Below are 20,708 nucleotides of genomic sequence, written 5' to 3'. Positions count from 1 at the left end.
CTGAGCTGCTTATCTAATGGAGTCTAGTTAATCAGCCTTGCAAATCTGTATCAGCTTTGTACATTTTAATATGAAATATTTCCTCTCTTAATTCTTATATTTGTAAAAGAATGGAACTGTATGTAGTTTTTTCAGTGTTATTTGAATATCAAGAGTTAACTGAGGAGAGCAAACACTAGTCTTTCTTCACCATATAACATGTTAATATTTGAAATTCAATTTAAAGAATCTTATGTGGCTATTTATTATCTTACTAAACTTCAGATTTAACTCATATCCTCCTGTTGCTTCTCAAACTAAAACTACATTCTTTATTAAAGTCTTTCTTAAAGCCTTATATGTTAAGTACCTTATTTATCCCCCATGAAAATAAAACGAATGAAATTAGTTTCACATTCTACTTGCTTGACCTGTTGTCTCTAGAACTAAATGGTTACATAATTTTTTTCAGGTTCTATATGAAAGCTGGCAGAGTGTGTTTATTGCACTAATAACGGGAAGGATAGTATCACACATGATTTTAAAAGGATTTGTGTTTATGTTATGTACTATTTTTTCCCTAGTTATTGGAATACTGGTGTATCTAGATATTTTTATTAGAAACAAACTAACAATTTTTTTCTGTTATCCCCTCTATGTATGTCTTTAATTTTTGCAGTCCTTAACTGGAGTGGACTATGTTACCTTTCAAGATAATGCAAAATTTGAAGCAAAGGCAAAACTCCTCTTTATTGCCCTTTCTCCATCATCTGTGTTCCTCCGCAAAAAAATATTTATTTGTGCTTTAACACCTCTTCAGCTGCCGCTAAGATGATCTTAAAAATCTTGCTTGTGTCTGCCAAATACAAGAGGCAATAAAGCAAATAATAATAATAATAGTAAAAATAATAATGTTTTTAATGCACGTTTTCTAAGTACAGATTCAGAAGCATATGGTGAACTTTTATAGAGGTTGAAACCATTTAAGAAAAATTATTTCCATCTGGCTGTCCTACTAAAGTCCATAAATTTTTAATGTGCACCTTAAGTGTAGGGTGTATATTTCCATTATTAGTTTATTTCTTTATAATTCATCTGAATCAGTTATTTTGATAGAATTTCTCAGCAAGTAGTCATCTATGTTCATTGGCTAAACTCTCTCTTGTTCGGTTTGGAATGCTGTTTGACCTCTTGTTTCTCATTTTGAGATACCTCAGGGGCACCTGGCTGGCTCAGTCAGTGGAGCATGTGACTATTGATCTTGGCGTTATGAGTTCAAGCCCTACATTGGGCATAGAGATTACTTTTTAAAAAAAAGAAAGGAGAGACATCTCAAAGAAAATCTAAAATGGATTAGTTTATTCAGCTGGTCTAGTGCAGTTTGCTGGCTTGGTGATTTGTACCCTGCCTGAAACTACACAGGTCAGGTTCCATGAACACTCCCCTATGACGCAGCACCTCCATTTCGGAAGGGGGGGTGGCATTTCTGCCTTGGCCTCAAAGCTAAAACTCTTTTAGCACACTTTTCTGAATAGTTAATTCTGTTGTGTGTTCAGATTTTTTTCAGGTTTTGTGAGTAAATTTCATTTCCCCAAATAAAAGACAAGTTGCCAGAGGATTTGATCCACATACATATTTTTCCTTGATGTGGACGGATACCTAATGGTCATGAAATGAACACCAAATAAACACAGTGTAATTGAGAAACCTCAGAAAACTCGGATGATCTTTAGTTTGCTTTTAATTGCCTATCGTCCAGCTATCAAATCTGTTATTGCTCCGTGTTTCTTACCTAAGTCATGGATATCCTATTCATTCTACCAAACACCTGAATTAAAACCTTAGAACCCTCTTAGATGCCCCCCTTTCTTTCCCTCATTCCCAGAACAAATCCTGTCATCCAGTGCTTTGAGTTGTACCTCAAGCTTTTCTTTCTTCCATTTCTGCAGCCCGCGATTGTCTGTGTCCCGGGCATTCTAGCAACTTCTTCAGTCCTCGTCGTTGCTAAGCTCCTCTCAACAGTTCACTATACCCAGAACTCCTGTAGCAGCTTTATTTTAAAATACTGCCCAGTTCAAAAGCAACAACAGGCACGTGTGCTGGGAAAGATAGTGCAAGACACAGTCTTTATCCTCAAGGACTCCAGCTTTAGTGAAGGAGACACGCAAGTGCCCTCTCAGTATCTCAGGCCTTCAGAGAAGCTCCCTCTTCCGGACCACCTCGCCTCCTCTCTGCTGACACCTTTAGCTCTCAGCCTTTGTACGTGTGTCTTCCACTTAGACAAAGACACCCTTCAATCCCACAGTGCCCATCCAGTTTCCCTTCTTGTTCCTCCCTTTCTGCCCGGACTTTTTTGTTTTGTTTTCTTTTTAAATATTTTTATTTTTTAAATTTTTTTATAAATTTATTTTTTATTGGTGTTCAATTTGCCAACATATAGCATAACACCCAGTGCTCATCCCATCAAGTGCCCCCATCATTGCCTGTCACCCAGTCACTCCCACCCCCTGCCCACCTCCCTTTCTACCACCCCTAGTTCGTTTCCCAGAGTTAGGGGTCTCTCATGTTCTGTCTCCCTTTCTGATATTTCCCACTCATTTTTTTCTGCCCTTTTAAAGAAGCATCTCTGCTCAGAGTCAGCAGTGCCAGGCCCCCAGCAACCACCCCGATGAAGCCACCTCCTCTTTGCTCCTCAACACAGCACCTGCTTTTTGAGCAGTCACCTGCGTTGACAGAACACCACTGTGCCCTCTTCTAAAGACTCTTACCTTGTTTTTCAGGTCCCACTGTGCAGATTTTCCTCCTCCGTTGATGTGGTGGGTTACTTTTCTTCCTAACCCTTAAATGTCACTGTTTCACAGGGCTCTGCCGTCAGGCCATCTTCCGCTCAGTCGGACTCTATTAGGTTTTCCTTGAGAATCCCACCCGCTCCACAGCTTCCATTATCATGTGTTGGCTGTCTCTGAATCTCCATCCCCAGCCCAGATTTCCCTTGAGCTTCTCTGGAGTTTACAGAACGTGTCCGTTTAGATAACCCATAGCTTCTCGAACTCAGCTACCACAAAACTCAGTCGCGTGCTTCCCCATCCGGCCTCCTTCTCCTTCCGAGCGTGCTTTCTCAGTGAATGCTGTCAACCGCTGCTCAGTTGTCAACTGGGAACCTTGGCTCCATCTTTTTCTGAATTGTCTCACCTCATCATACCTCCTCATATCCAGTCACAAAGTTTTGTTGATTTTTACCAGCCAGATATTGAAAATGTCTCTTTTCCCATTGCCACTGCCTTGTTTGAGTGAGACTGGCACCCTCTTTCTCCTAGATTCTCGCTAAAGCCTCTTAGCTGACTTCTGGGCTTCCAGTGATGAACCCCTCCAACCCACTCTCCGCACACTGCCCAGAGAGACTTCAGAATTGCACCCTCCAAAGATGTCCCTCATGTGATTGAAAGAAACCCTCCGGTCCCTGTGAATTTTCTCCCCTCATCTTGCCTCACCACCCACCTCACCACATATGTTCCAGGCTTACCAAACCTGCTGCAACCCAGACAAGCACCACCTTCGTTTGCCCTTGGGCTTCTTCACACCTGCTGCGCCCTCTGCCTGGGTCCCTCATACTCTCCCTTCCAGGTCCTTGTTGAATGATGAACTCTTACTCTTCCAGAATCTGACTCACCAAAAATTTGGCCATTTATAAATCTCTCTCCATTAGTTGTTATTTTCAGACTCTTAACATTGTCATCTTAAACTTGAGAACATCACTGAGGACTTAATTTGAATTTATTGAAAAACCAGAATACGGGGACCTGGGTGGTTCAGTGGTTGAGCATCTGCCTTTGGCTCAGGCCATGATCCTGGGGTCCTGGGATCAAGTCCCGAATGAGGCTGCCCATGGAGAGCCTGCTTCTCCCTCTGCCTGTGTCTCTGCCTCTCTCTCTCTCTCTCTCTCTCTGTGTGTGTGTGTGTGTGTCTCATGAATTAATAAATAAAATCTTAAAAAAAAACAGGAATTTATGTCTAACTGATGTCTGTTAATTTCCTTCTTTGGACTCATTCATCGTAGTATCAAAAAACATGCAAAGAATTCCCATTAAAAAGTAATGTGTTGTGGGGCACCTGGGTGGCTCAGATGTTTGTCTGCCTTCAGATCGGTCATGATACTGGGGTCCTGGGATCGAGCCCCATGTTGGGCTCCCTGCTCAGCGGGGAGTCTGCTTCTCCCTCTCCCCCTACTTGTGCGCGCTCGCTGTCTCACTCTCACATGTGCACATGTGTGTGGAGCGCGGTGGAGTTGGTTCTATTTATTTGGAACATGTTTAAAGGCTTTCATTTTTAAGCCTCAACTGAGTTGCCACCTCCGTGGGCCTCCCTCAGCGCAGTCCAGCTGTGGAAGTGAGTCACTCTGGGTGTCAGGGAGTAGGTGGGCTGGATTAGAGCTTGCCAAGTACTGGCGGGATTGCACGTACTGTGTAGCTGTCCGACGTAGTCCTTTGTATTCTTTAAGGTTTTTACATATTCCCCTTCCAACCTAGGAAATTCTACCAACAGCAGAATTTTACTTCTGCAGATACTGGGGCCCAACTGCTGTTGTCTAGGCTTTTGCCAGACATACTGTTTGAGAAGGGGGAGTTGAGGAACAGGAAGGACCTTAACATTTTGGGAAATCATGTAGCTGGTGCTTGCAGCTCTGCTTTTTCCCTTCCCTCCCCCAGTGTGGACCTTCCCCAATACTTTCCTTTATTGATGAATAATCACTAAAGACTAGTGGCAGCATTATTATTTTTTTGAGTTTATAATGGGTCTACTTCTATTTAAATGAGCTGGATAATGTACTTAAATTTTTTAATGTGAATATATACATTTTCTTTATCCATTCATCTGCCACTAAACACTTAGCTCAGAGAAAGACAAAAACCATATCATCTCATTTATATGTGGAATCTAAAAAAAAATTTTGAGAAATGAAAACAGATCGAGGGTTGCCGGAGGTGGGAGATTGTGGGTGGATGAAATAAGTAAAAGTGGTCTAAAGGCACAAGTTTCCAGTTATAAGTTGAGTCAGTTACAGGGATGTTAATGTACAACATAGTGACTGTGGTTAATTATACTGCATTGTAGGTGTATTTGAAAGTTGCTAAGAGAGTAGATCTTAAAAATTTTCATCATGAAGAAAAAAATTATAACTATATGAAGTGATGGGTGTTAACTTACTGTCGTGCTCATTTCATAATATTTATATGTTTATATATCACATCATGTTGTATACCTTAAACTAATTCAAAGTTTATATGTCAGCTACATCTCAATAAAATGATGGGGGGAGGAAGAAGAAAGTTAGTGGTGATCTTTTAAGAGTTACAAGTCTGCATAATTTTAAACATATTGAATTATCTGCATATTTTCACTGAAATATATGTCATGTGACCAGAATCTTTGGAAAATCCCTCCCATCCAGAACAGCAGTGTTCTTACAGATCCCAGTCCTTAGAGGCACACTCTGTAAATCTGTCTTCTAGTGAATGACTTTAACTAAATATAATTAAGTAAGGGGAAGGTATCTGGGCAAACAATTAGCCTCAAAAGGATCTCTGTACGGAATGTTACTTTTCTGTTTAGTAGAATATTAGCAAGTGAAGTCTAAAAATGGAGAATATACTTTGCAGGGCCTGGGCAAAGAATATCAATATATCAACACCTAGAATGTTCCTGAATGAAAGCCTAGGATTCAGTAGTAATAAAATGTTTAAAAAATTTTCCAAATTAATACAGAATCATTGCCCCAGAATTATTCCCCACTAGTTGTCTTTGTGTGTGTGTGTAGTAAATAACACATGAATTTATACTCTACGCTTTTAAGAATACATTACAGTATTGTTACCTGTGTGTCCACTGTTAGCAGATCTCTGGCATTTGTTCCCCTTGCATGAGTGAGACACTGTACCATTGAACAGCTCCCTGTCGCCCCCTCTCCCAGCACCTGGCAAACACCATTCTACTTAGCATTTCTAGGAGATCAGTCACCTTAGATACCTCATGTAATGATTATCTGTCTTTTTGTGGCTGGTTTATTTCACTGAGAAATGTCCTCAAGTTTCATCCACAATATATGTATGCATTGCATTTTGTTTTAAGGCTGAATAACATTCCACTGTGTGTATACTTTCTTTATCATTCATCTATCAGACTGTCGGTTGGTCTATGTCCTGGCTATTGTGAGTAATGTTTCGATGAACATGGGTGTGCAAATACCCTTCAGTATCCTGTTTCAGTTCTTTTGACTATATACCCAGAGATGGAATAACTAGATTATATACATAGTTGTACTGTTAAATTTTTTGAGGAACCTCCATACTGTTGACAATAGCAGTGACACCATTTTATAGTCATACCAACAAGTGCACAGGGTTCCGGTTTCTCCACATGCTCACCCATGCTTGTTATTTTCATTGTTTTCCATGGTAGCCATCCTAACAGATAGGAGGTGGCACCTCATCATGGTTTTTATTTCTTCCATGATTAGTGATGCTAGCATCTTTTCATATGCTTATTGGCTCTTGGTATATATTCTTTTGGAGAAATATCTGAGTTCTTTACCCTTTTTTTAATCAGGCAGTTTTTATTTTTACTGAGTTGTAGGATTTACTATACATATTGTGAGTATTAATGGTTGTGAATATTTTCACATTCCATAGGGTGCCCCCACTATTGTGCCTTTCAACAAAGTAGGACTGACTCCTTGTTATAGCATCACTTAAATTTGACTCTGGTAATTCACACCAATCTCTATCTTCACCCGGATTCTTGTTCATCCCTGACTCTAGGCTTCCATTTTGACCATTCTCCCCTGCCATAGTCTCTGAGCTGTCTTTATTGACTAAACCCTGACTTCTACTCCCCATGATCTCTGCTTTCTTTTTTTTTTTTTAAGATTTTATTTATTTATTCATGACGACAGAGAGACAGAGACATAGGCAGAGGGAGAAGGAGGCTCCCTGGGGGGAGCCCAAGCGGCACCTTATCCCAGGACCTTGGATCATGCCCTGAACCAAAGGCAGATGCTCAACCACTGAGCCTCCCAGGTACCCCATCAAACTGGAAACTAAATTTAGATTGAAAACCTTATTCTTGTTGAGTGAACCAAAATTTCACATTTCCTAAAATAGAGCTAAAATAAGTGGTGGAATATTCTGATTGGCCAAACATAATGTAAAGTTTATTTCCTAGCAAATAATGAAAGATCGGTGGATGAATGTTGGTCATGAAGAGGAAGAACTAAAGCCATATGCTGAGCCTGAACCGGACTTCAATGACACGAAGAGAATAGGTAAGTATTTAAATACTGTGAGATGTGCTGTCTCTATGCTATAAGAGACCTGTAGTCTACTAAAATAGTGTTTAGAAATATAAATAGGAGACAATTCTTATTTGAAAAATACTTGCATTGTCATCTTTTCTTTCCATAAATATGCACCAAACATTACAAATTTCAAGTTTGTCCACATGTACGTTATAATCTAATTCAGTTGTTGACAACAGTAATATAAAAATTAAAATAATGTAGATGAACCTTGTTCTTTTCTTTCAGCAATCCCCAACAGGAGGAATGACTGGTTTAAGTGTCAGCAGTGATCAGATTAATAAGTATCAGTAAAACATAGTGTGTATTTTAACCAAAAATCTGGAGGCACTTAAGCCAAGGGGATGGACACTTTGGCTCCCCTTCCTATTTCCCAGTGTCTTGGCAGGGTGCTTCCTCCCACACCCATCCAGCGCTCTGCTTCCAACCTGTTCTCTTCACTACCAAAGCCTCAGAAACTCACAGCTGAGTCATCTTGACTGTGCTCCTGACTCGAGAGCAGAGGGGCAAGGAAGGGTATTCGAGGGGGTTAGGAATCCGAGCAGAACAACAACTGTGGAATCCAACCTTTCAAAGAAGAATCAACCTGCCTTCAGATCAGAAAGCAGAAATGTTAAAAGATGGGAGAAATGACTCCATGTGTGGCTGAGGGTGTGTTACGAGATTGACAAAAAGAGAGAAGAAGGGATTTTGTGAGTGTCACAGATAGTGTGTCTGGCTGGACAGAGGCACTCAACTCAGGAACATGTTAGGTGGTGAGAAGTGCACTAGGCGCATGAGTATGGGTCCCATGATACAGACGGTTTCTGCATGAAAAACTTTTAATGTATAGGCTCTAAGTATGCAGTATCTGTATATTAATCCAGAACTTTTTATAGTTAACATTACACTTTAAAATTTCAGAACTTAGTTTTCAGACTTTATGTTGGCAAGCTTCCTTATATTTTTTGGTTTGTTTATGAAAATAAACCCATTTTCAGAAAATTTCTTTTTATTTCTAGACATCATGGTCACCATGGGTTTTGCACGAGATGAGATAAATGACGCCTTAATAAATCAGAAATATGATGAAGTTATGGCTACTTATATTCTTCTAGGTAGAAAACCACCTGAAGTAAGTTCTTTACCTTTTTAAAAAGGTTAATGTTAATTATTTCTGGAGACAAATGACAGCTAAGATATAATTAATGTTAGCACCTTTATTCTGTGTGGTATCAAAAATAATATAAAGACCCTAACATTTTCCTTTTAGGATTCAAACTTAGGATGCTAAGTTAGGAACTGATTTCATTTTCAAGTGCCAGGGGAGACTTTGCTCTGGAAGAGCAAACCAGGTGCCTTGCTTAGCTCTGAGAGGCACACACAGTCTAGTCTTGGAGCGTGAAATCCCCCAGAGTTGTGTGTCCGAAAGCAACGGGCCTGCCAAAGGTAACATGGTCATTCTGGGTATGCAGGAAACACAGGAAGAGAAACCGAGGAAGGGACAGCATTTAAAACAAAACATATACTTGAAATGATTTGAAAGGATGGGAATAGGAAAAGGTTGTTTGGTGACACTTAACCTTGTAGAGGGAGCATCAGGTGGCTTTGATACTTGCAGTTGGGAATTCGCAAGGCCAGGAGAGATCTATAGTAAGGAGATAGATTCAGGAAATAACTGTGTACAGATGGTGGTTGAAACATAAAAGCAAATGATGCTTTAGAACAACAAATACAAAGGTATAAATTGAGAGTCAAGAACAAAGCCGAGGGCATGGACAGTTTGTTAACAATTAGACATCTGTGGGAGGCATTTTATAGAATAGACTGAAATTATTTTTAATTAGATAGTAACTGTTAGTGAAAGCAGTACATTCAGCTGACATTTATTGACTCTGTTCTGTCCTGGAAACTCTGCTGCATACTGCGACCAGGAAGACGAGAAAGTCTGTGCTCTCGAGGAGCCCTTGATCTGGAGGGGAGATGTGCAGTCAGCAGGGTGATTTAGTGTGCTGCTGCTCTGATCAGGGGCAGGCATGGGTCCTCTGGGACATAGAGAAGGACAGGCACCCACAGTAGAATTAACAGGGTGTGGTAACCTGAGGATATGAGAGATCCTCAGGTTTCTAGCATAGGTGACTGGTTTTATACGATATATTTCCCAGAATATGACAAGAGTGGATTTCAAGAGGAAAATGGGAAGTTCATTCTATTTGGGATGGTTGAACTTGAGATCCCTGTTGGGCAGGGCCGTTCAGGAGACATTTGGCTTCTAAAGGTCTGGCTTGGAGGGAATGACTCCAGCAGCATTAATAGATTTGGGAGCTGTCGTCAGAGGAGCACACCCATTAACATGCCAACAGCTGTTCTAAGGACTTTATTCACTCCTATTAATTCATCTCATCCTCTCTGGCTCTACCAAGTGGGTACTGTTACTCCAATGGAGGAGAGAAGTCTCAATGGAGGCAGTTGGAGAAGTGGTACCAAGGAAACCAAATCAAGAGAATTTTAAGAAGTGGGAAATAGGGGCGCCTGGGTGGCCCAGTCAGTTAAGCACCTGCCTTCAGCTCAAATCATGATCCCAGGGTCTTGGGATAGAGTCCTGCATTGGACTCCCTGCTCTGGGGAGCCTCCTTCTCCCTCTCCTGCTCTCCCTGCTTTACTCTCTCTGTGTCAAATAAATAAAATATTTTAAAAAGTTGGAAATAGTATAATTGGTTATGTCTAAAGTCTTTGACTTTCTACTTAGGTTTTAGATTGCACTCCTGGTAGCTTTAATTTTCCTATTAATTGAAATATAAAGGAAGCACTAGCATTACAAGTATACAACCCAGTCCATGCGTGAATTAAAACGAAGTTTGAATTGTATTGAGTATAAACTAATGAGGCTACTAGAAGTAGTAAGAGCCTGAAGTTTGGAGCCAGTTCACTGGGTTTGAATCCCCACCCCTCCTCCATCCCAGCACAGCCACTGACTAACTGTGCAGCTTGGATGCTGTCCTTAATTTCTCTGTGCTTCAGATCCCCAGTCCATGAAATGAAAATAATAGTACTTAACTCTGTGGGTCATCGAGAGGGTTAAATGAATTTATACTTCCACAGTTCTTAGAACAGTTCCTGGCACATTACAGTGTGCTGTGTTGTCTGTTACCAAATTCATCAATATTACTTTCCTTTTTGCCATTACTATCTTTACATATGAATTTAGATTTTCCATTGGGATGCCAGTGATTCAGTGAGAAGTTTGCCAGCAACAAAACATCTTTTGTGTTACAAAGAGAGGGATAGTGTATCAATCTCTGATTTACCATGCTTATCTAAATAGATACACTTCTTAATCAGAGCCAATAAATCCAATTTTGCTCCATAAATGTGGGTAAAAAATGCATGTGAAGTTAAAATTTTAGACTTTATCCTAAGTTGGAATCCCAAAGATGTCCCTTGATTCTCTTCACCGCAGGCTTTCCATCTATAAAGTTGAGGTTAATAAACAATTGCATTGTTGTAATGACTAAACAAAGCAACATATGGAAAGCTACCATAGCTACCTTAGCCTACCATATAATTACCACTCAATAATTGGTAGCTATGTTCTATGTTTTGACTAAACTAAAGATCCAAAGCCATTTGTACAAAATCACAGAAGAGCACGTTACTCATGGGAGCACATGCTGGCCAGTTCCCTGCCTTCCTGGTTGCCAGCTTGCAGTTCTGTATCAAAACTTTTTTTCTTTTCAATGCTGATTTCTCTTTGTATGGCTTGGAATAGGTTAGAACATCAATCAAGAGTATATATTGTTTGCATAAACACTTTAACATCTTTGTGCTCTTTTTTCTTATAGTTTGAAGGTGGTGAATCATTGTCCAGCGGAAGCTTGTGTCAGAGGTCACGGCCCAGCAGCGACCTGAACAACAGCAGCCTCCAGTCCCCTGCTCACCTGAAGGTCCAGCGGAGCATCTCCGCAAACCAGAAGCAGCGGCGTTTCAGTGATCATGGTGGGGGGAAAAGTCAAATAAGTGAAAAGACAGATCAATACTACCCAAACTTGTATTCACTGAGCATTGTACACTCACATCTTTATGTGCTTGTGTCATCCGTTATCACAGATTTATATTAGTGCATGATTAATGTAACCTCCTTTTTAGGGACTGACCTAATTTTTGTAATCAAACAGTTTAATGTGAGTTCTGGGTATAAAATATGCAAATAAAGATATTTTTAATTTAGAGTTTTTGTTCGTGAGGCAAAACTGTGTCAGTTGATTTTCAGCTCATTATACTCTTTAATTTTGTTATAGCTGGTCCATCCATTCCCCCTGCTGTATCATATACCAAAAGGCCTCAGGCTAATAGCGTGGAAAGTGAACAGAAAGAGGAGTGGGACAAAGACCTAGCTCGTAAACTTGGCAGCACAACAGTTGGTTCAAAAAGTGAGATGACTGCAAGCCCTCTTGTGGGGCCAGAGAGGAAGAAATCTTCAACTATTCCAAGTGTGAGTAAATACTCCAGAATATTGCAATTTGTTGTGGTTGTTGTCAGATATTTTTGGTACAATCTTTGAAAAACTTTATCCTTTTCTAAAAACATGTTTCAAAATTTTAAAGTGAGTCATACATTTAAATAACACGCAAAGGAGGCCAAGCTTCTCATGACTGCATTTTAAGAACAAAAAAAAAAAAAAACAAAACAAAAAAAAAACCCATGAATTCTTAAAATAACACTTACTTCAAAATAAGACTTAAAAACCTCACCATAAAATGGTACATTAAACTTTCCTGCCTCATTTTTCCTGTTTGTGATAATTACTAAAAACTGTATTGGTACACTTAATTTTATATTTCAAGTGAGTGGTTCAATGAAGGAAGACTTCATTTATAAAGTTACTTCACATTATTCAGTTAAAATAGCAGATTTGTAGGGGCCACCTGGGTGGTTCAATTGGTTGAGCATCTGAGTCTTGATTTTGCCTCAGGTCATGAACTAATGATCGGGCTCCCACACAGTGTGGAGTCTGCTTGAGGATTCTCTCTCTCAAATAATCTTAACAACAACAACAAAAACCTCAGCAAATTTTAGAAATTTTAATGGGAGCTAGAAGATAGATTGAGGCCTTCTCTTGTAAGACTATTCTTTATAGGAATAAAGAGAAAATATAAAAAAGAAAGATATATGAAGGATGGACGTAGAATTGGAAACATCTAGATAATACAGATTTAGAAAGGACAGGGCACACAATGAAGAGGTAGAAATATTTGAAGAAATAATAACAAATAAGATGAAAAAACTTCATATTAAAAAGATTCAGGGGCACTTGGGTGGCTCACTTGGTTAAGTGTCTGTCTTGAGCTCAGATCACAATCCTGGGGTCTTGGGATCAAGCCCTGAGTCAGGCTCCCTGCTCAGTGGGGGATCTGCTTCTTCCTCTGCCCGTCCCCTGCTCATGCTCTGTCGCTTACTTTCTTCCTCAGATAAATAGATAAAATCTTTGAATGAATGAGTGAATGAATGAATAAATGAGGTAGAGGGGCCCACTGCATGGCTCAGTCGGTTAAGCATCCGACTCTTGATTTCAGCTCCGGTCATGGTCTCAGAGTCAGTCATGATCTCAGGGTCGTGAGATCGAGCCCTGCCTCAGACTCTGCACTCAGCAGGGCATCTGCTTGAGATTCTCTTTCTCTCCCTCTGCCCCCACCCATCCTGTTCACTAGCTTGCTTGCTCTCTCAAATGAATGAATGCATGCATGCATACCAAAAGATTCTGGTAGAAAAATTTTGTTCTGAGCCACTTAGTACTAAATTTATCTTAATTTACTGTATTAATTTTGGCAGTATGAGAAGCCAAAATAATATAGCTTGTTTAATTTTAACAGTTCAGAAGTATCTCAAGTAAAATCAATAGTTTACCTTTTCTAATCTCTTACCTTCTATATCCAGCTTCCAGTATAACTAGTGTTATCATTTGGGATGAATTCCTTTATAGATTTTGCTTTTCAAAGAAAACATAAATGAATATATACATACATACAAGATTTATTTTTTATAAAAATGAGATCAGACTATATCTATGACATTTTAATTTTTCTTACTTAAAATGTTATCGAGTCCTTTTTACAGCAGAACGCCTAGGTCTCCTACAGTCTTAAAACTTGCACATTATTTCATCTATATTAATAATAAACCTGTGTATCATAATTTCTTCAATTATTTGTGGAGTTTCAGAATTTCGTTTTTCAGAGTATTCATTCTTGTACACTTAGGCTATTATTGTATTTCTGTTAAATACATGCTCAGAAGCTTGGTTTCTGGGTGACATGTTTCACCTCAGGTGGCTCATCCGACTCCTCAGTTTGTGTGGCACATGGTCCCCTTGAGTGTACAGCCTCCATCCTTACTCCCTTCCCCCCCATCCAGAGCCCGGGTGCTAATGTGTGCTAATGTATGCTCCTGGCTAAGTGTGTATCCTTGGAATATGCACATTTAAATTTTTAATAAATACTGCCAGGGTGATTTTAATGGCTGGAATAATTAGAGAGTAATTATATCTCCACAAGCTCATCAACAACTGGATATTATCGATCTTTAAAATCTTTGCCTGAGGGGCAAAAAAACAAAAAAAAAATATCCTTTTTGTTTTTAATTTGCATTTCCCAGACTGTGGGTGACATTGATGGCGTGGCCCACAGAGCGTAAAATGTTTGTCATTGATTCCTCACAGAAAGTTTGCTGACCCCAAAGGGCAAAAGCCAAATACGTAGCTTTAATCCTTTTTCTTTGAGGCGATGTCCAGGATGAAGGACCTTGAGCATTTATAATCTAGGCTCTGTCATGTTATAAAATATTGATTGAAAAAATTAACATTTTTACCAGTGAGTATTACTTGTCTATAAATGAGATCTAATAGAAATATGTAATCTACTTGAATAGCGTGGCATGGCTTTTCACATTTCAAGTTTTTATTTAAATCCCAGTTAGCTAACATACAGTGTAGTATTAGTTTCAGGTGTACCATAGGGTGATTCAGCACTTCCACACAACACCTGGCGTCAAAAGTGCCCTCCCTCATCCTCATCACCTGTTTCACCCATCCCCCACCCACCTCTCCTCTGATGGCTTTTTACTTTCTGATGGAAAAATAAATAATACCCTTAAGATGCATAGATAATTTAGTAGGTGATATAGTTTAACAGTGTTTTTAATGTGTATAAAACCAGGAGGCTTTTTAAACCAACAGTAAAAGCTCTTATTTGTAAGCTTGATTCTATTGACAGTATTACCTAACATTAGTCTACCGCATGACTTAAGGGTGATATTGGCAGTGGAATGAGTTCTGAGATAAGTCGTTAAATAGATGTAATGGTTGGTGAAATGTGTTGGTGATCGAAATCACCTCTTTTATTGTTCATCACCCACATTAGAGAGTCTAAATGATGGGAGTGTTTCTATTTGTGAGAGATCTTAGGACTCTTTCTGCAGTAATACGCAGGAAGAACAAACTTAATATTTTTCCCTTCAAGAAATTCCCATCCAGGGATGCCTGAGTGGCTCCAGTGGTTAAGCATCTGCCTTCAGCTCAGGGCATGGTCTGGCATGGTCCCAGAGTCCTGGGATTGAGTCCCGCATCGGGCTCCCCTGCAAGGAGCCTGCTTCTCCCTCTGCCTGTGTCTCTGACTCTTTCTGTGTGTCTTTCATGAATAAATAAATTAAATCTTTAAAAAAAAAAGAAATTCCCATCCAAAAATTTTGCATGTAGGAATTGATGGCAATAAGCTCTTGGCTAGCCTAGAAACTTGGAAGCCAAATGTTGAGTTTTGAAGATGCAAATATATTACACTATTCTTTCATCAAAAAGACAATAAAACTTGTAAATGTGATTTTCAATATTATCTATTGTATGTAAATAATACAAAATATAAAATTTTGTATCCTGTAAAAAATACTATCAATCGCCTTTTTTAAAAAAAGATCATCTTTAAAAAAAAAAAAAACGAGGAAAGAGCTACTGCTACTTTTAGGGAAACTCAGAAAGGCTGAAAATGCTATAATGATTATAGTATAAAACATTTTATATAAAAATTATAGTATAATTATATAAAATGCAATCAGTTTAGTAAAAAATTAGCCCAGAGAAATTGCCTACACAGGGCTGGTTTCTTGGGAAATGCAGGAAAATGTGTATATCCACTTTAGGGAAGTTGCCAAACTGAAAATTCAGAGGTCTGCAAGGGTAGTTTTATATCTAGTCCCCAAATCCTAAACAGACAGAACCTTACTGAAGATCAATTCTAAAGGTTATTTTTGTAGCTGACCCTCTGTCACATGGGATCAGTGAGCCTGTGTTTCTGTAACTGTTGCATGATCGCATCCTAAGTGTGCCTGGGGGGCTACTGCACCTGGTATCACTGGCATCTGAGGGGCAAGGATAGGGAGGTGGTGCATGAGGGTGGTGAGCCCAGAAGGCACGGTCTTGAAGGAGAAACCGGTCACCTGTCACTCTGAGAAGCAAAGTAGTGCTACTGAAAATGTCCAGAAACAATCAACCAGGAATCTGTTCACATTTAAGTTACTTACTTGACAATTTAGCCAAAATGATGAAATTATTGAAAGTAAAGGTTCTTTAAGAACTGTTACACAAGCTAGTTTCATAATGGATCTCTCCATCACAAAACCTGCTTCTTTGCCTTCACTTAACATGGACAGTGTCTTACCTAAAAAATATCCTTAATAATATTCCTCTGTTTGGCTATACGTTTAGAGTTTTTGTGTTTTTTATGTAGATGGTGACAAAATTCCTTCCACCCAGGAAACTGCACTGTTGAAAAGTTTGAATCTTCACTTAAACAGTTTTGTTTAATTAAGGCTTTTAAATAAGGCTTTTTTTTTTTTGTTCCTCCAAATTTAGTCGAGGCATATATCTACTAACCCTCTAACTCTCATGGTTAAACAAATTTTAAGTTAGTTATGTATTCCAGAGAACAGTGAAAGGTAGATTAGCCAGAAATAGGGAATTGTTTTTCTCTTGGAATGAGGATTAAACAGAGGAGGATGTGTCCCTTTTAGAACTCATTCCTAGGGCAACCCGATGGCAGCGGTTTGGTGCCACCTTCGGCCTGAGGTATGATCCTGGAGACCCAGGATCCAGTCCCACGTCGGGCTCCCTGCATGGAGCCTGCTTCTCCCTCTGCCTGTGTCTCTGCCTCTCTGTATGTGTGTGTCTGTCATGAATAAATAAATAAAATCTTTAAAAAAAAAAGAGAAACCATTCCTATATAGTTTAGTACTAGTAACTAGTCAAGATTTCAGCAGGCACAGCAACAGGGGTTACAGATCACTGTTGTGTGCATGATGAGGAGATCCTGTCCCTTTTGCTTATTCTCTTACTCCAGAGCTTGCTTCTCAGACTTGGCTTGCCCTCTGGCTAAGACCTGCAATGAGAGAATATCCTGAGGCACCACACACCCCTGTTGGTGGCCGCAGCAGGGCATGCCTCTGACCCCGGGAAATTAGCCTCCTTAACGTTACCATTGACTGGGGGATTCCCTGAGCAGGTGAATGGCAGCCTGCAGGCTTCCAGGAGCCACCACTGTCACTACCACAGGTTTCCAGTGTGTGATAATATTTCTTGGGGAGTTGTCTCTTGTTCCTGGTCCCATAGAGCTGCCTGTACCATTCCCCTGCCCTTCTCCCTGCCACCAGCTCATAGGGGAGAGAATAAAAGCCCAGCTTTCTTGCTGCTTCCAAACAACTGCTCACTGCACCTGCAGGACAACAAGCTAAAACCTTAATGAGCTTGTCATGCTTTGCCAGTCCCTTCTGCCATCTAACGGAGGGAGGGACGTGTGAGATTGAGCTTGTTAACATAAGGTTCTGATAAATGAAAACTCTATCATGGATTTTTTTTTTCAAAGTCCTTTGCAACTTAAATTTATTTATTTGACCTTCCACAACTACAGTTAGAATTTTAAGATGGATTTTTTTTTTCTTTTTAAAGAGCAATGTATATCCTGGAGGTAGCATGGCAAGAAGGAACACATATGTCTGTGAAAGGACCACAGATCGATATGCGGCGTTGCAGAATGGAAAAGACAGCAGGTAAATGTCACAGTGCCACGTGGTACCAACTTGGTTGTCATCGTGCATTACTGCTTGTGCTAAAACACCTGTAAACAGCTGAATGGGTCAAGAGGAAAGGGGACTCGAGAGTACAGTGGCAACTGACCATTCTTACTAGGGCATCTCCCTTCTCTACCGGAACGGAAGAGTGGGAACATATTTGGGAAAACAGGATCTCTTAAACCCAAGAATTGCTGAATAAAATCTGATAGTAAATGTTTCCCTGTAACAAAGCAGATCATACCTTCCAAATCTGATCTTCTTAATTTGAGTCTTATTATATACCTACTGCTTCCTTTGTATCCTCTTTTTTCAGCCTTCACTTCTTACCCTTCCCCCTCCCATCAAGCCATTATTGTATCGAAACCATGAAGGTTCTGTTTTCCTTCCTCTAAAGAAAGGCAGCTGTCTTGGCTGATCATTGGGAACCATGGAATTCTCAACATGTTTTAAATTACAACAAATCATATTCTATTTTAAAAATGTAGCTTCTTTTCATTTTGGGTTGTAAAGGGCTCTTCATCGATATAGTACAAAACAGCCGGGAGCCTGTTCTCGTAAAATTCTGTTCTTAGCTCCATCCCTTGTCATCTCAGTGGACTGGGCAGACCATGCTTAACATTTGTTTCCTTCCAATTAATAGACACATGAAGTAAGTGTTACTATAAGGCACACGAAGGAAGGTAAACGTATATCTTCCTCGGACATAAGATCCTTGAGGCTAGAAAAGGAGCTGAAGATTGATTTCTGACTTTATTACTTTTCCTATACCAAGTCCTAATCTACGACATTTAACCTATTGATTAATAATACGAGCTGAAAGTGTCTTGATGATGTTCCCAGAGACAATATTTTTGCTATAATTATGAATTCTTTATTATATAAGGGAAAATAAACCACAGCAACACATTACACCAAACTGCGACTTTTGGGAAGTGGAAAAGGTCTCCTCTGATCATTAATTTCATAGCTTCTCAGATTCACATTTATAGAGCAAGGGCGTATGCGATCTTTTCCATGGAAGGTGGTGATAAATTCACTCTACATTTTTTGGCAAGAATATCGGTTTGTTAGTCACTAAGAATGCCACTAGTGTTAATTTCTTTTAAGTGTCTCAATCATGAAAGGTGTAGTCAATTTAGTTTTTTAAAAATCTATTTCTTAAATGTTAGTAAACTGTGATTTCTCTTCTCTTTTACATTTCTATGGTCTTCTCAACTGTTTTCTGTCGAAAGCCTTACGGAGATGTCCGCAAGTAGCATATCTTCTGCAGGCTCTGCTGTGGCTTCTGCTGTCCCCTCAGCACGACCCCGCCACCAGAAGTCCATGTCCACTTCTGGCCATCCTATTAAAGTTACACTGCCAACCATTAAAGACGGCTCTGAAGCTTACCGGCCCGGGTAACGTGCTGGGTGCATTTCATTTAAAAACATAGCACCGTGTAAAAACACATGCTAGGCACCATCACATCGAGAGCTTTCTGAGAAGATTCGGTGTTTGTAGCAGAGGGAAAGGTGGAATTGTAACCTGAACACACCACACTCGACCTGTTTTCAAAAATGTTGTATATGATTTAAATAATTTTCTAGAGGAATTTTCTTTAAGGATTTTGTTTTAAATCCATCCATAAAGTATTGCTGCCCAATTTGTCATTCAGGTAAATTGAATTTGTTTATGGTTAAAAAAACATATATAGGAGACTGGGAATGGAGACCTCTGGGTAATCCTAGCTACTGCCAGTTACTTTTTTTTCTTTTTTTTTTTTTTAAATCAGACTTTTTGTTTACCAGGGAAAGAGATGATCTCAAAGAACCCTTTTAGGTATATGAAATTATACGCCTGTTTTTCCAGGATTGGTCTGCATTAGGATTCCTCAAACTCAGGAGCACCTTTAGTTAGGTTTGTTACTGGCATCTGTAGTGTCACACATAGCATTGTGCCATCCATGAGGCCTGCGTGTAAATACGAAAGGGTTCATTCAGATGCTTTTTGAGGAGTGACAACATTCATGTTACACAGTGCTGAATGGTTTAGTTTTTGCAGCATCCCCGGTTTGGCATTCCTGATACTGAAGAGTGTTTGTATCCAGGTGTCAATAACTTTTTCATCTTAATAACTGTATTTTTATAAAAGGCATTTAGTTTCAAACTGAAATGTTATCCCCCTCCATACAGCGATACCCTAAATACAGTTACCGCCCCCCCCCCCCCCCCGTGCCTCTCTAATGGCAACAGGTGAAATAGAGCCTCGGAAAGGTAGCCCTGGCAAGTTTTTGATACTTTTTATTTACTTTTTTAATTTATTTTTGTTTTGTTTTTGTTGTGGTAGATTTTAGAATGAGTGCAAGTTTTCTCTGTCGTTCTTCTGAGTAAGATCTCTTAATTCGTCCCAACAGTGCAACCCAGAGAGTGCCTGCTGCTTCCCCATCTGCTCACAGTATCAGTGCCACCACTCCAGACCGAACCCGCTTCCCCCGGGGGAGCTCAAGCCGAAGCACTTTTCATGGTGAGCAGCTCCGGGAGCGTCGCAGCGCTGCTTACAACGGGCCACCCGCGTCACCTTCTCACGAAACGGGCGCGTTTGCACATGCCAGGAGGGGCACGTCAACTGGTATAATAAGCAAAATAACATCCAAATTCGTTCGCAGGTCAGTACCAATGTACTGTGGTGTTTTGTTTCCTCTTGGAATTACAAAGGAGACTTCGTGTTTTTTCTTTCACCTTGGTGATAATTTTCCAAAAATGGTTTCATGGCATTTCACTAGAGCTCCTCTTTTACAGAAGTTTGAAGAAGAAAATCGAGGACATAAAGTATTCTTCCCTCAGAAAAAAAAAAAAAAAAAAAAAGAGCAAGATAAGAATTTTTTTAGTTCTGTAGAATAAAGAGTAAAACTTGACGTTAAAAAAAAGTGTGTTTTAATAAACAGATTATCCCCTTCTCAAAAGCCTTGATTTTCAAAAAAGGAAATAATGGGTTTCCATTTGTCCTTCAGAATAAGGACCATTTGTCCTTCCTTCCTTTTTAGGAATACTTTTATTTTTATTTTTATTTTATTAGGAATACTTTTTTTTAAAAAAAAAAAAGGAATACTTTTAAATCGCTCACTAGTAGTATAGTTTACCCTTTTTTTCTTCCTTGTGAAAAGCCTTTGTACTGGAGTCACATAGATTACACATATAATTTAACATAGTAAAAGCTTAACATCAAAACACAGCAAACACAAAATGAATACGAGCTAGTAAACTTCTAATCAAAGAGCAGAATTGTGCTCTTTTCTCCAAAGTGAGCC

The 20,708-nt window shown here is 39.5% G+C and overlaps 1 protein-coding gene across 3 annotated transcripts in view; it reads left to right on the top strand.

Moving 5' to 3' along the window:
- The window catches only part of MARK1 (microtubule affinity regulating kinase 1), a 117,183-nt gene that overhangs the window by 85,092 nt on the left and 11,383 nt on the right, over positions 1–20,708 (top strand). For 2 of the 3 annotated variants that reach the window (XM_055334031.1, XM_055334030.1), the window contains exons 10-16: positions 7,198–7,297; positions 8,332–8,444; positions 11,152–11,305; positions 11,608–11,801; positions 17,298–17,398; positions 18,655–18,819; positions 19,815–20,066. In XM_055334031.1, coding sequence (XP_055190006.1) covers positions 7,198–7,297; positions 8,332–8,444; positions 11,152–11,305; positions 11,608–11,801; positions 17,298–17,398; positions 18,655–18,819; positions 19,815–20,066 — 1,079 coding nt within the window. The remainder of the gene's footprint in view (positions 1–7,197; positions 7,298–8,331; positions 8,445–11,151; positions 11,306–11,607; positions 11,802–17,297; positions 17,399–18,654; positions 18,820–19,814; positions 20,067–20,708) is intronic. The other variant, XM_055334032.1, reaches the window with a different exon arrangement.

Source organism: Nyctereutes procyonoides, unplaced genomic scaffold (genome assembly GCF_905146905.1).
Source record: "Nyctereutes procyonoides isolate TBG_1078 unplaced genomic scaffold, NYPRO_anot_genome, whole genome shotgun sequence".
In the NCBI taxonomy this organism is placed as follows: Eukaryota; Metazoa; Chordata; class Mammalia; order Carnivora; family Canidae; genus Nyctereutes; species Nyctereutes procyonoides.
Note: the sequence above shows the minus strand (reverse complement) of the source record. Positions and strands in the feature narration are given on the sequence as shown.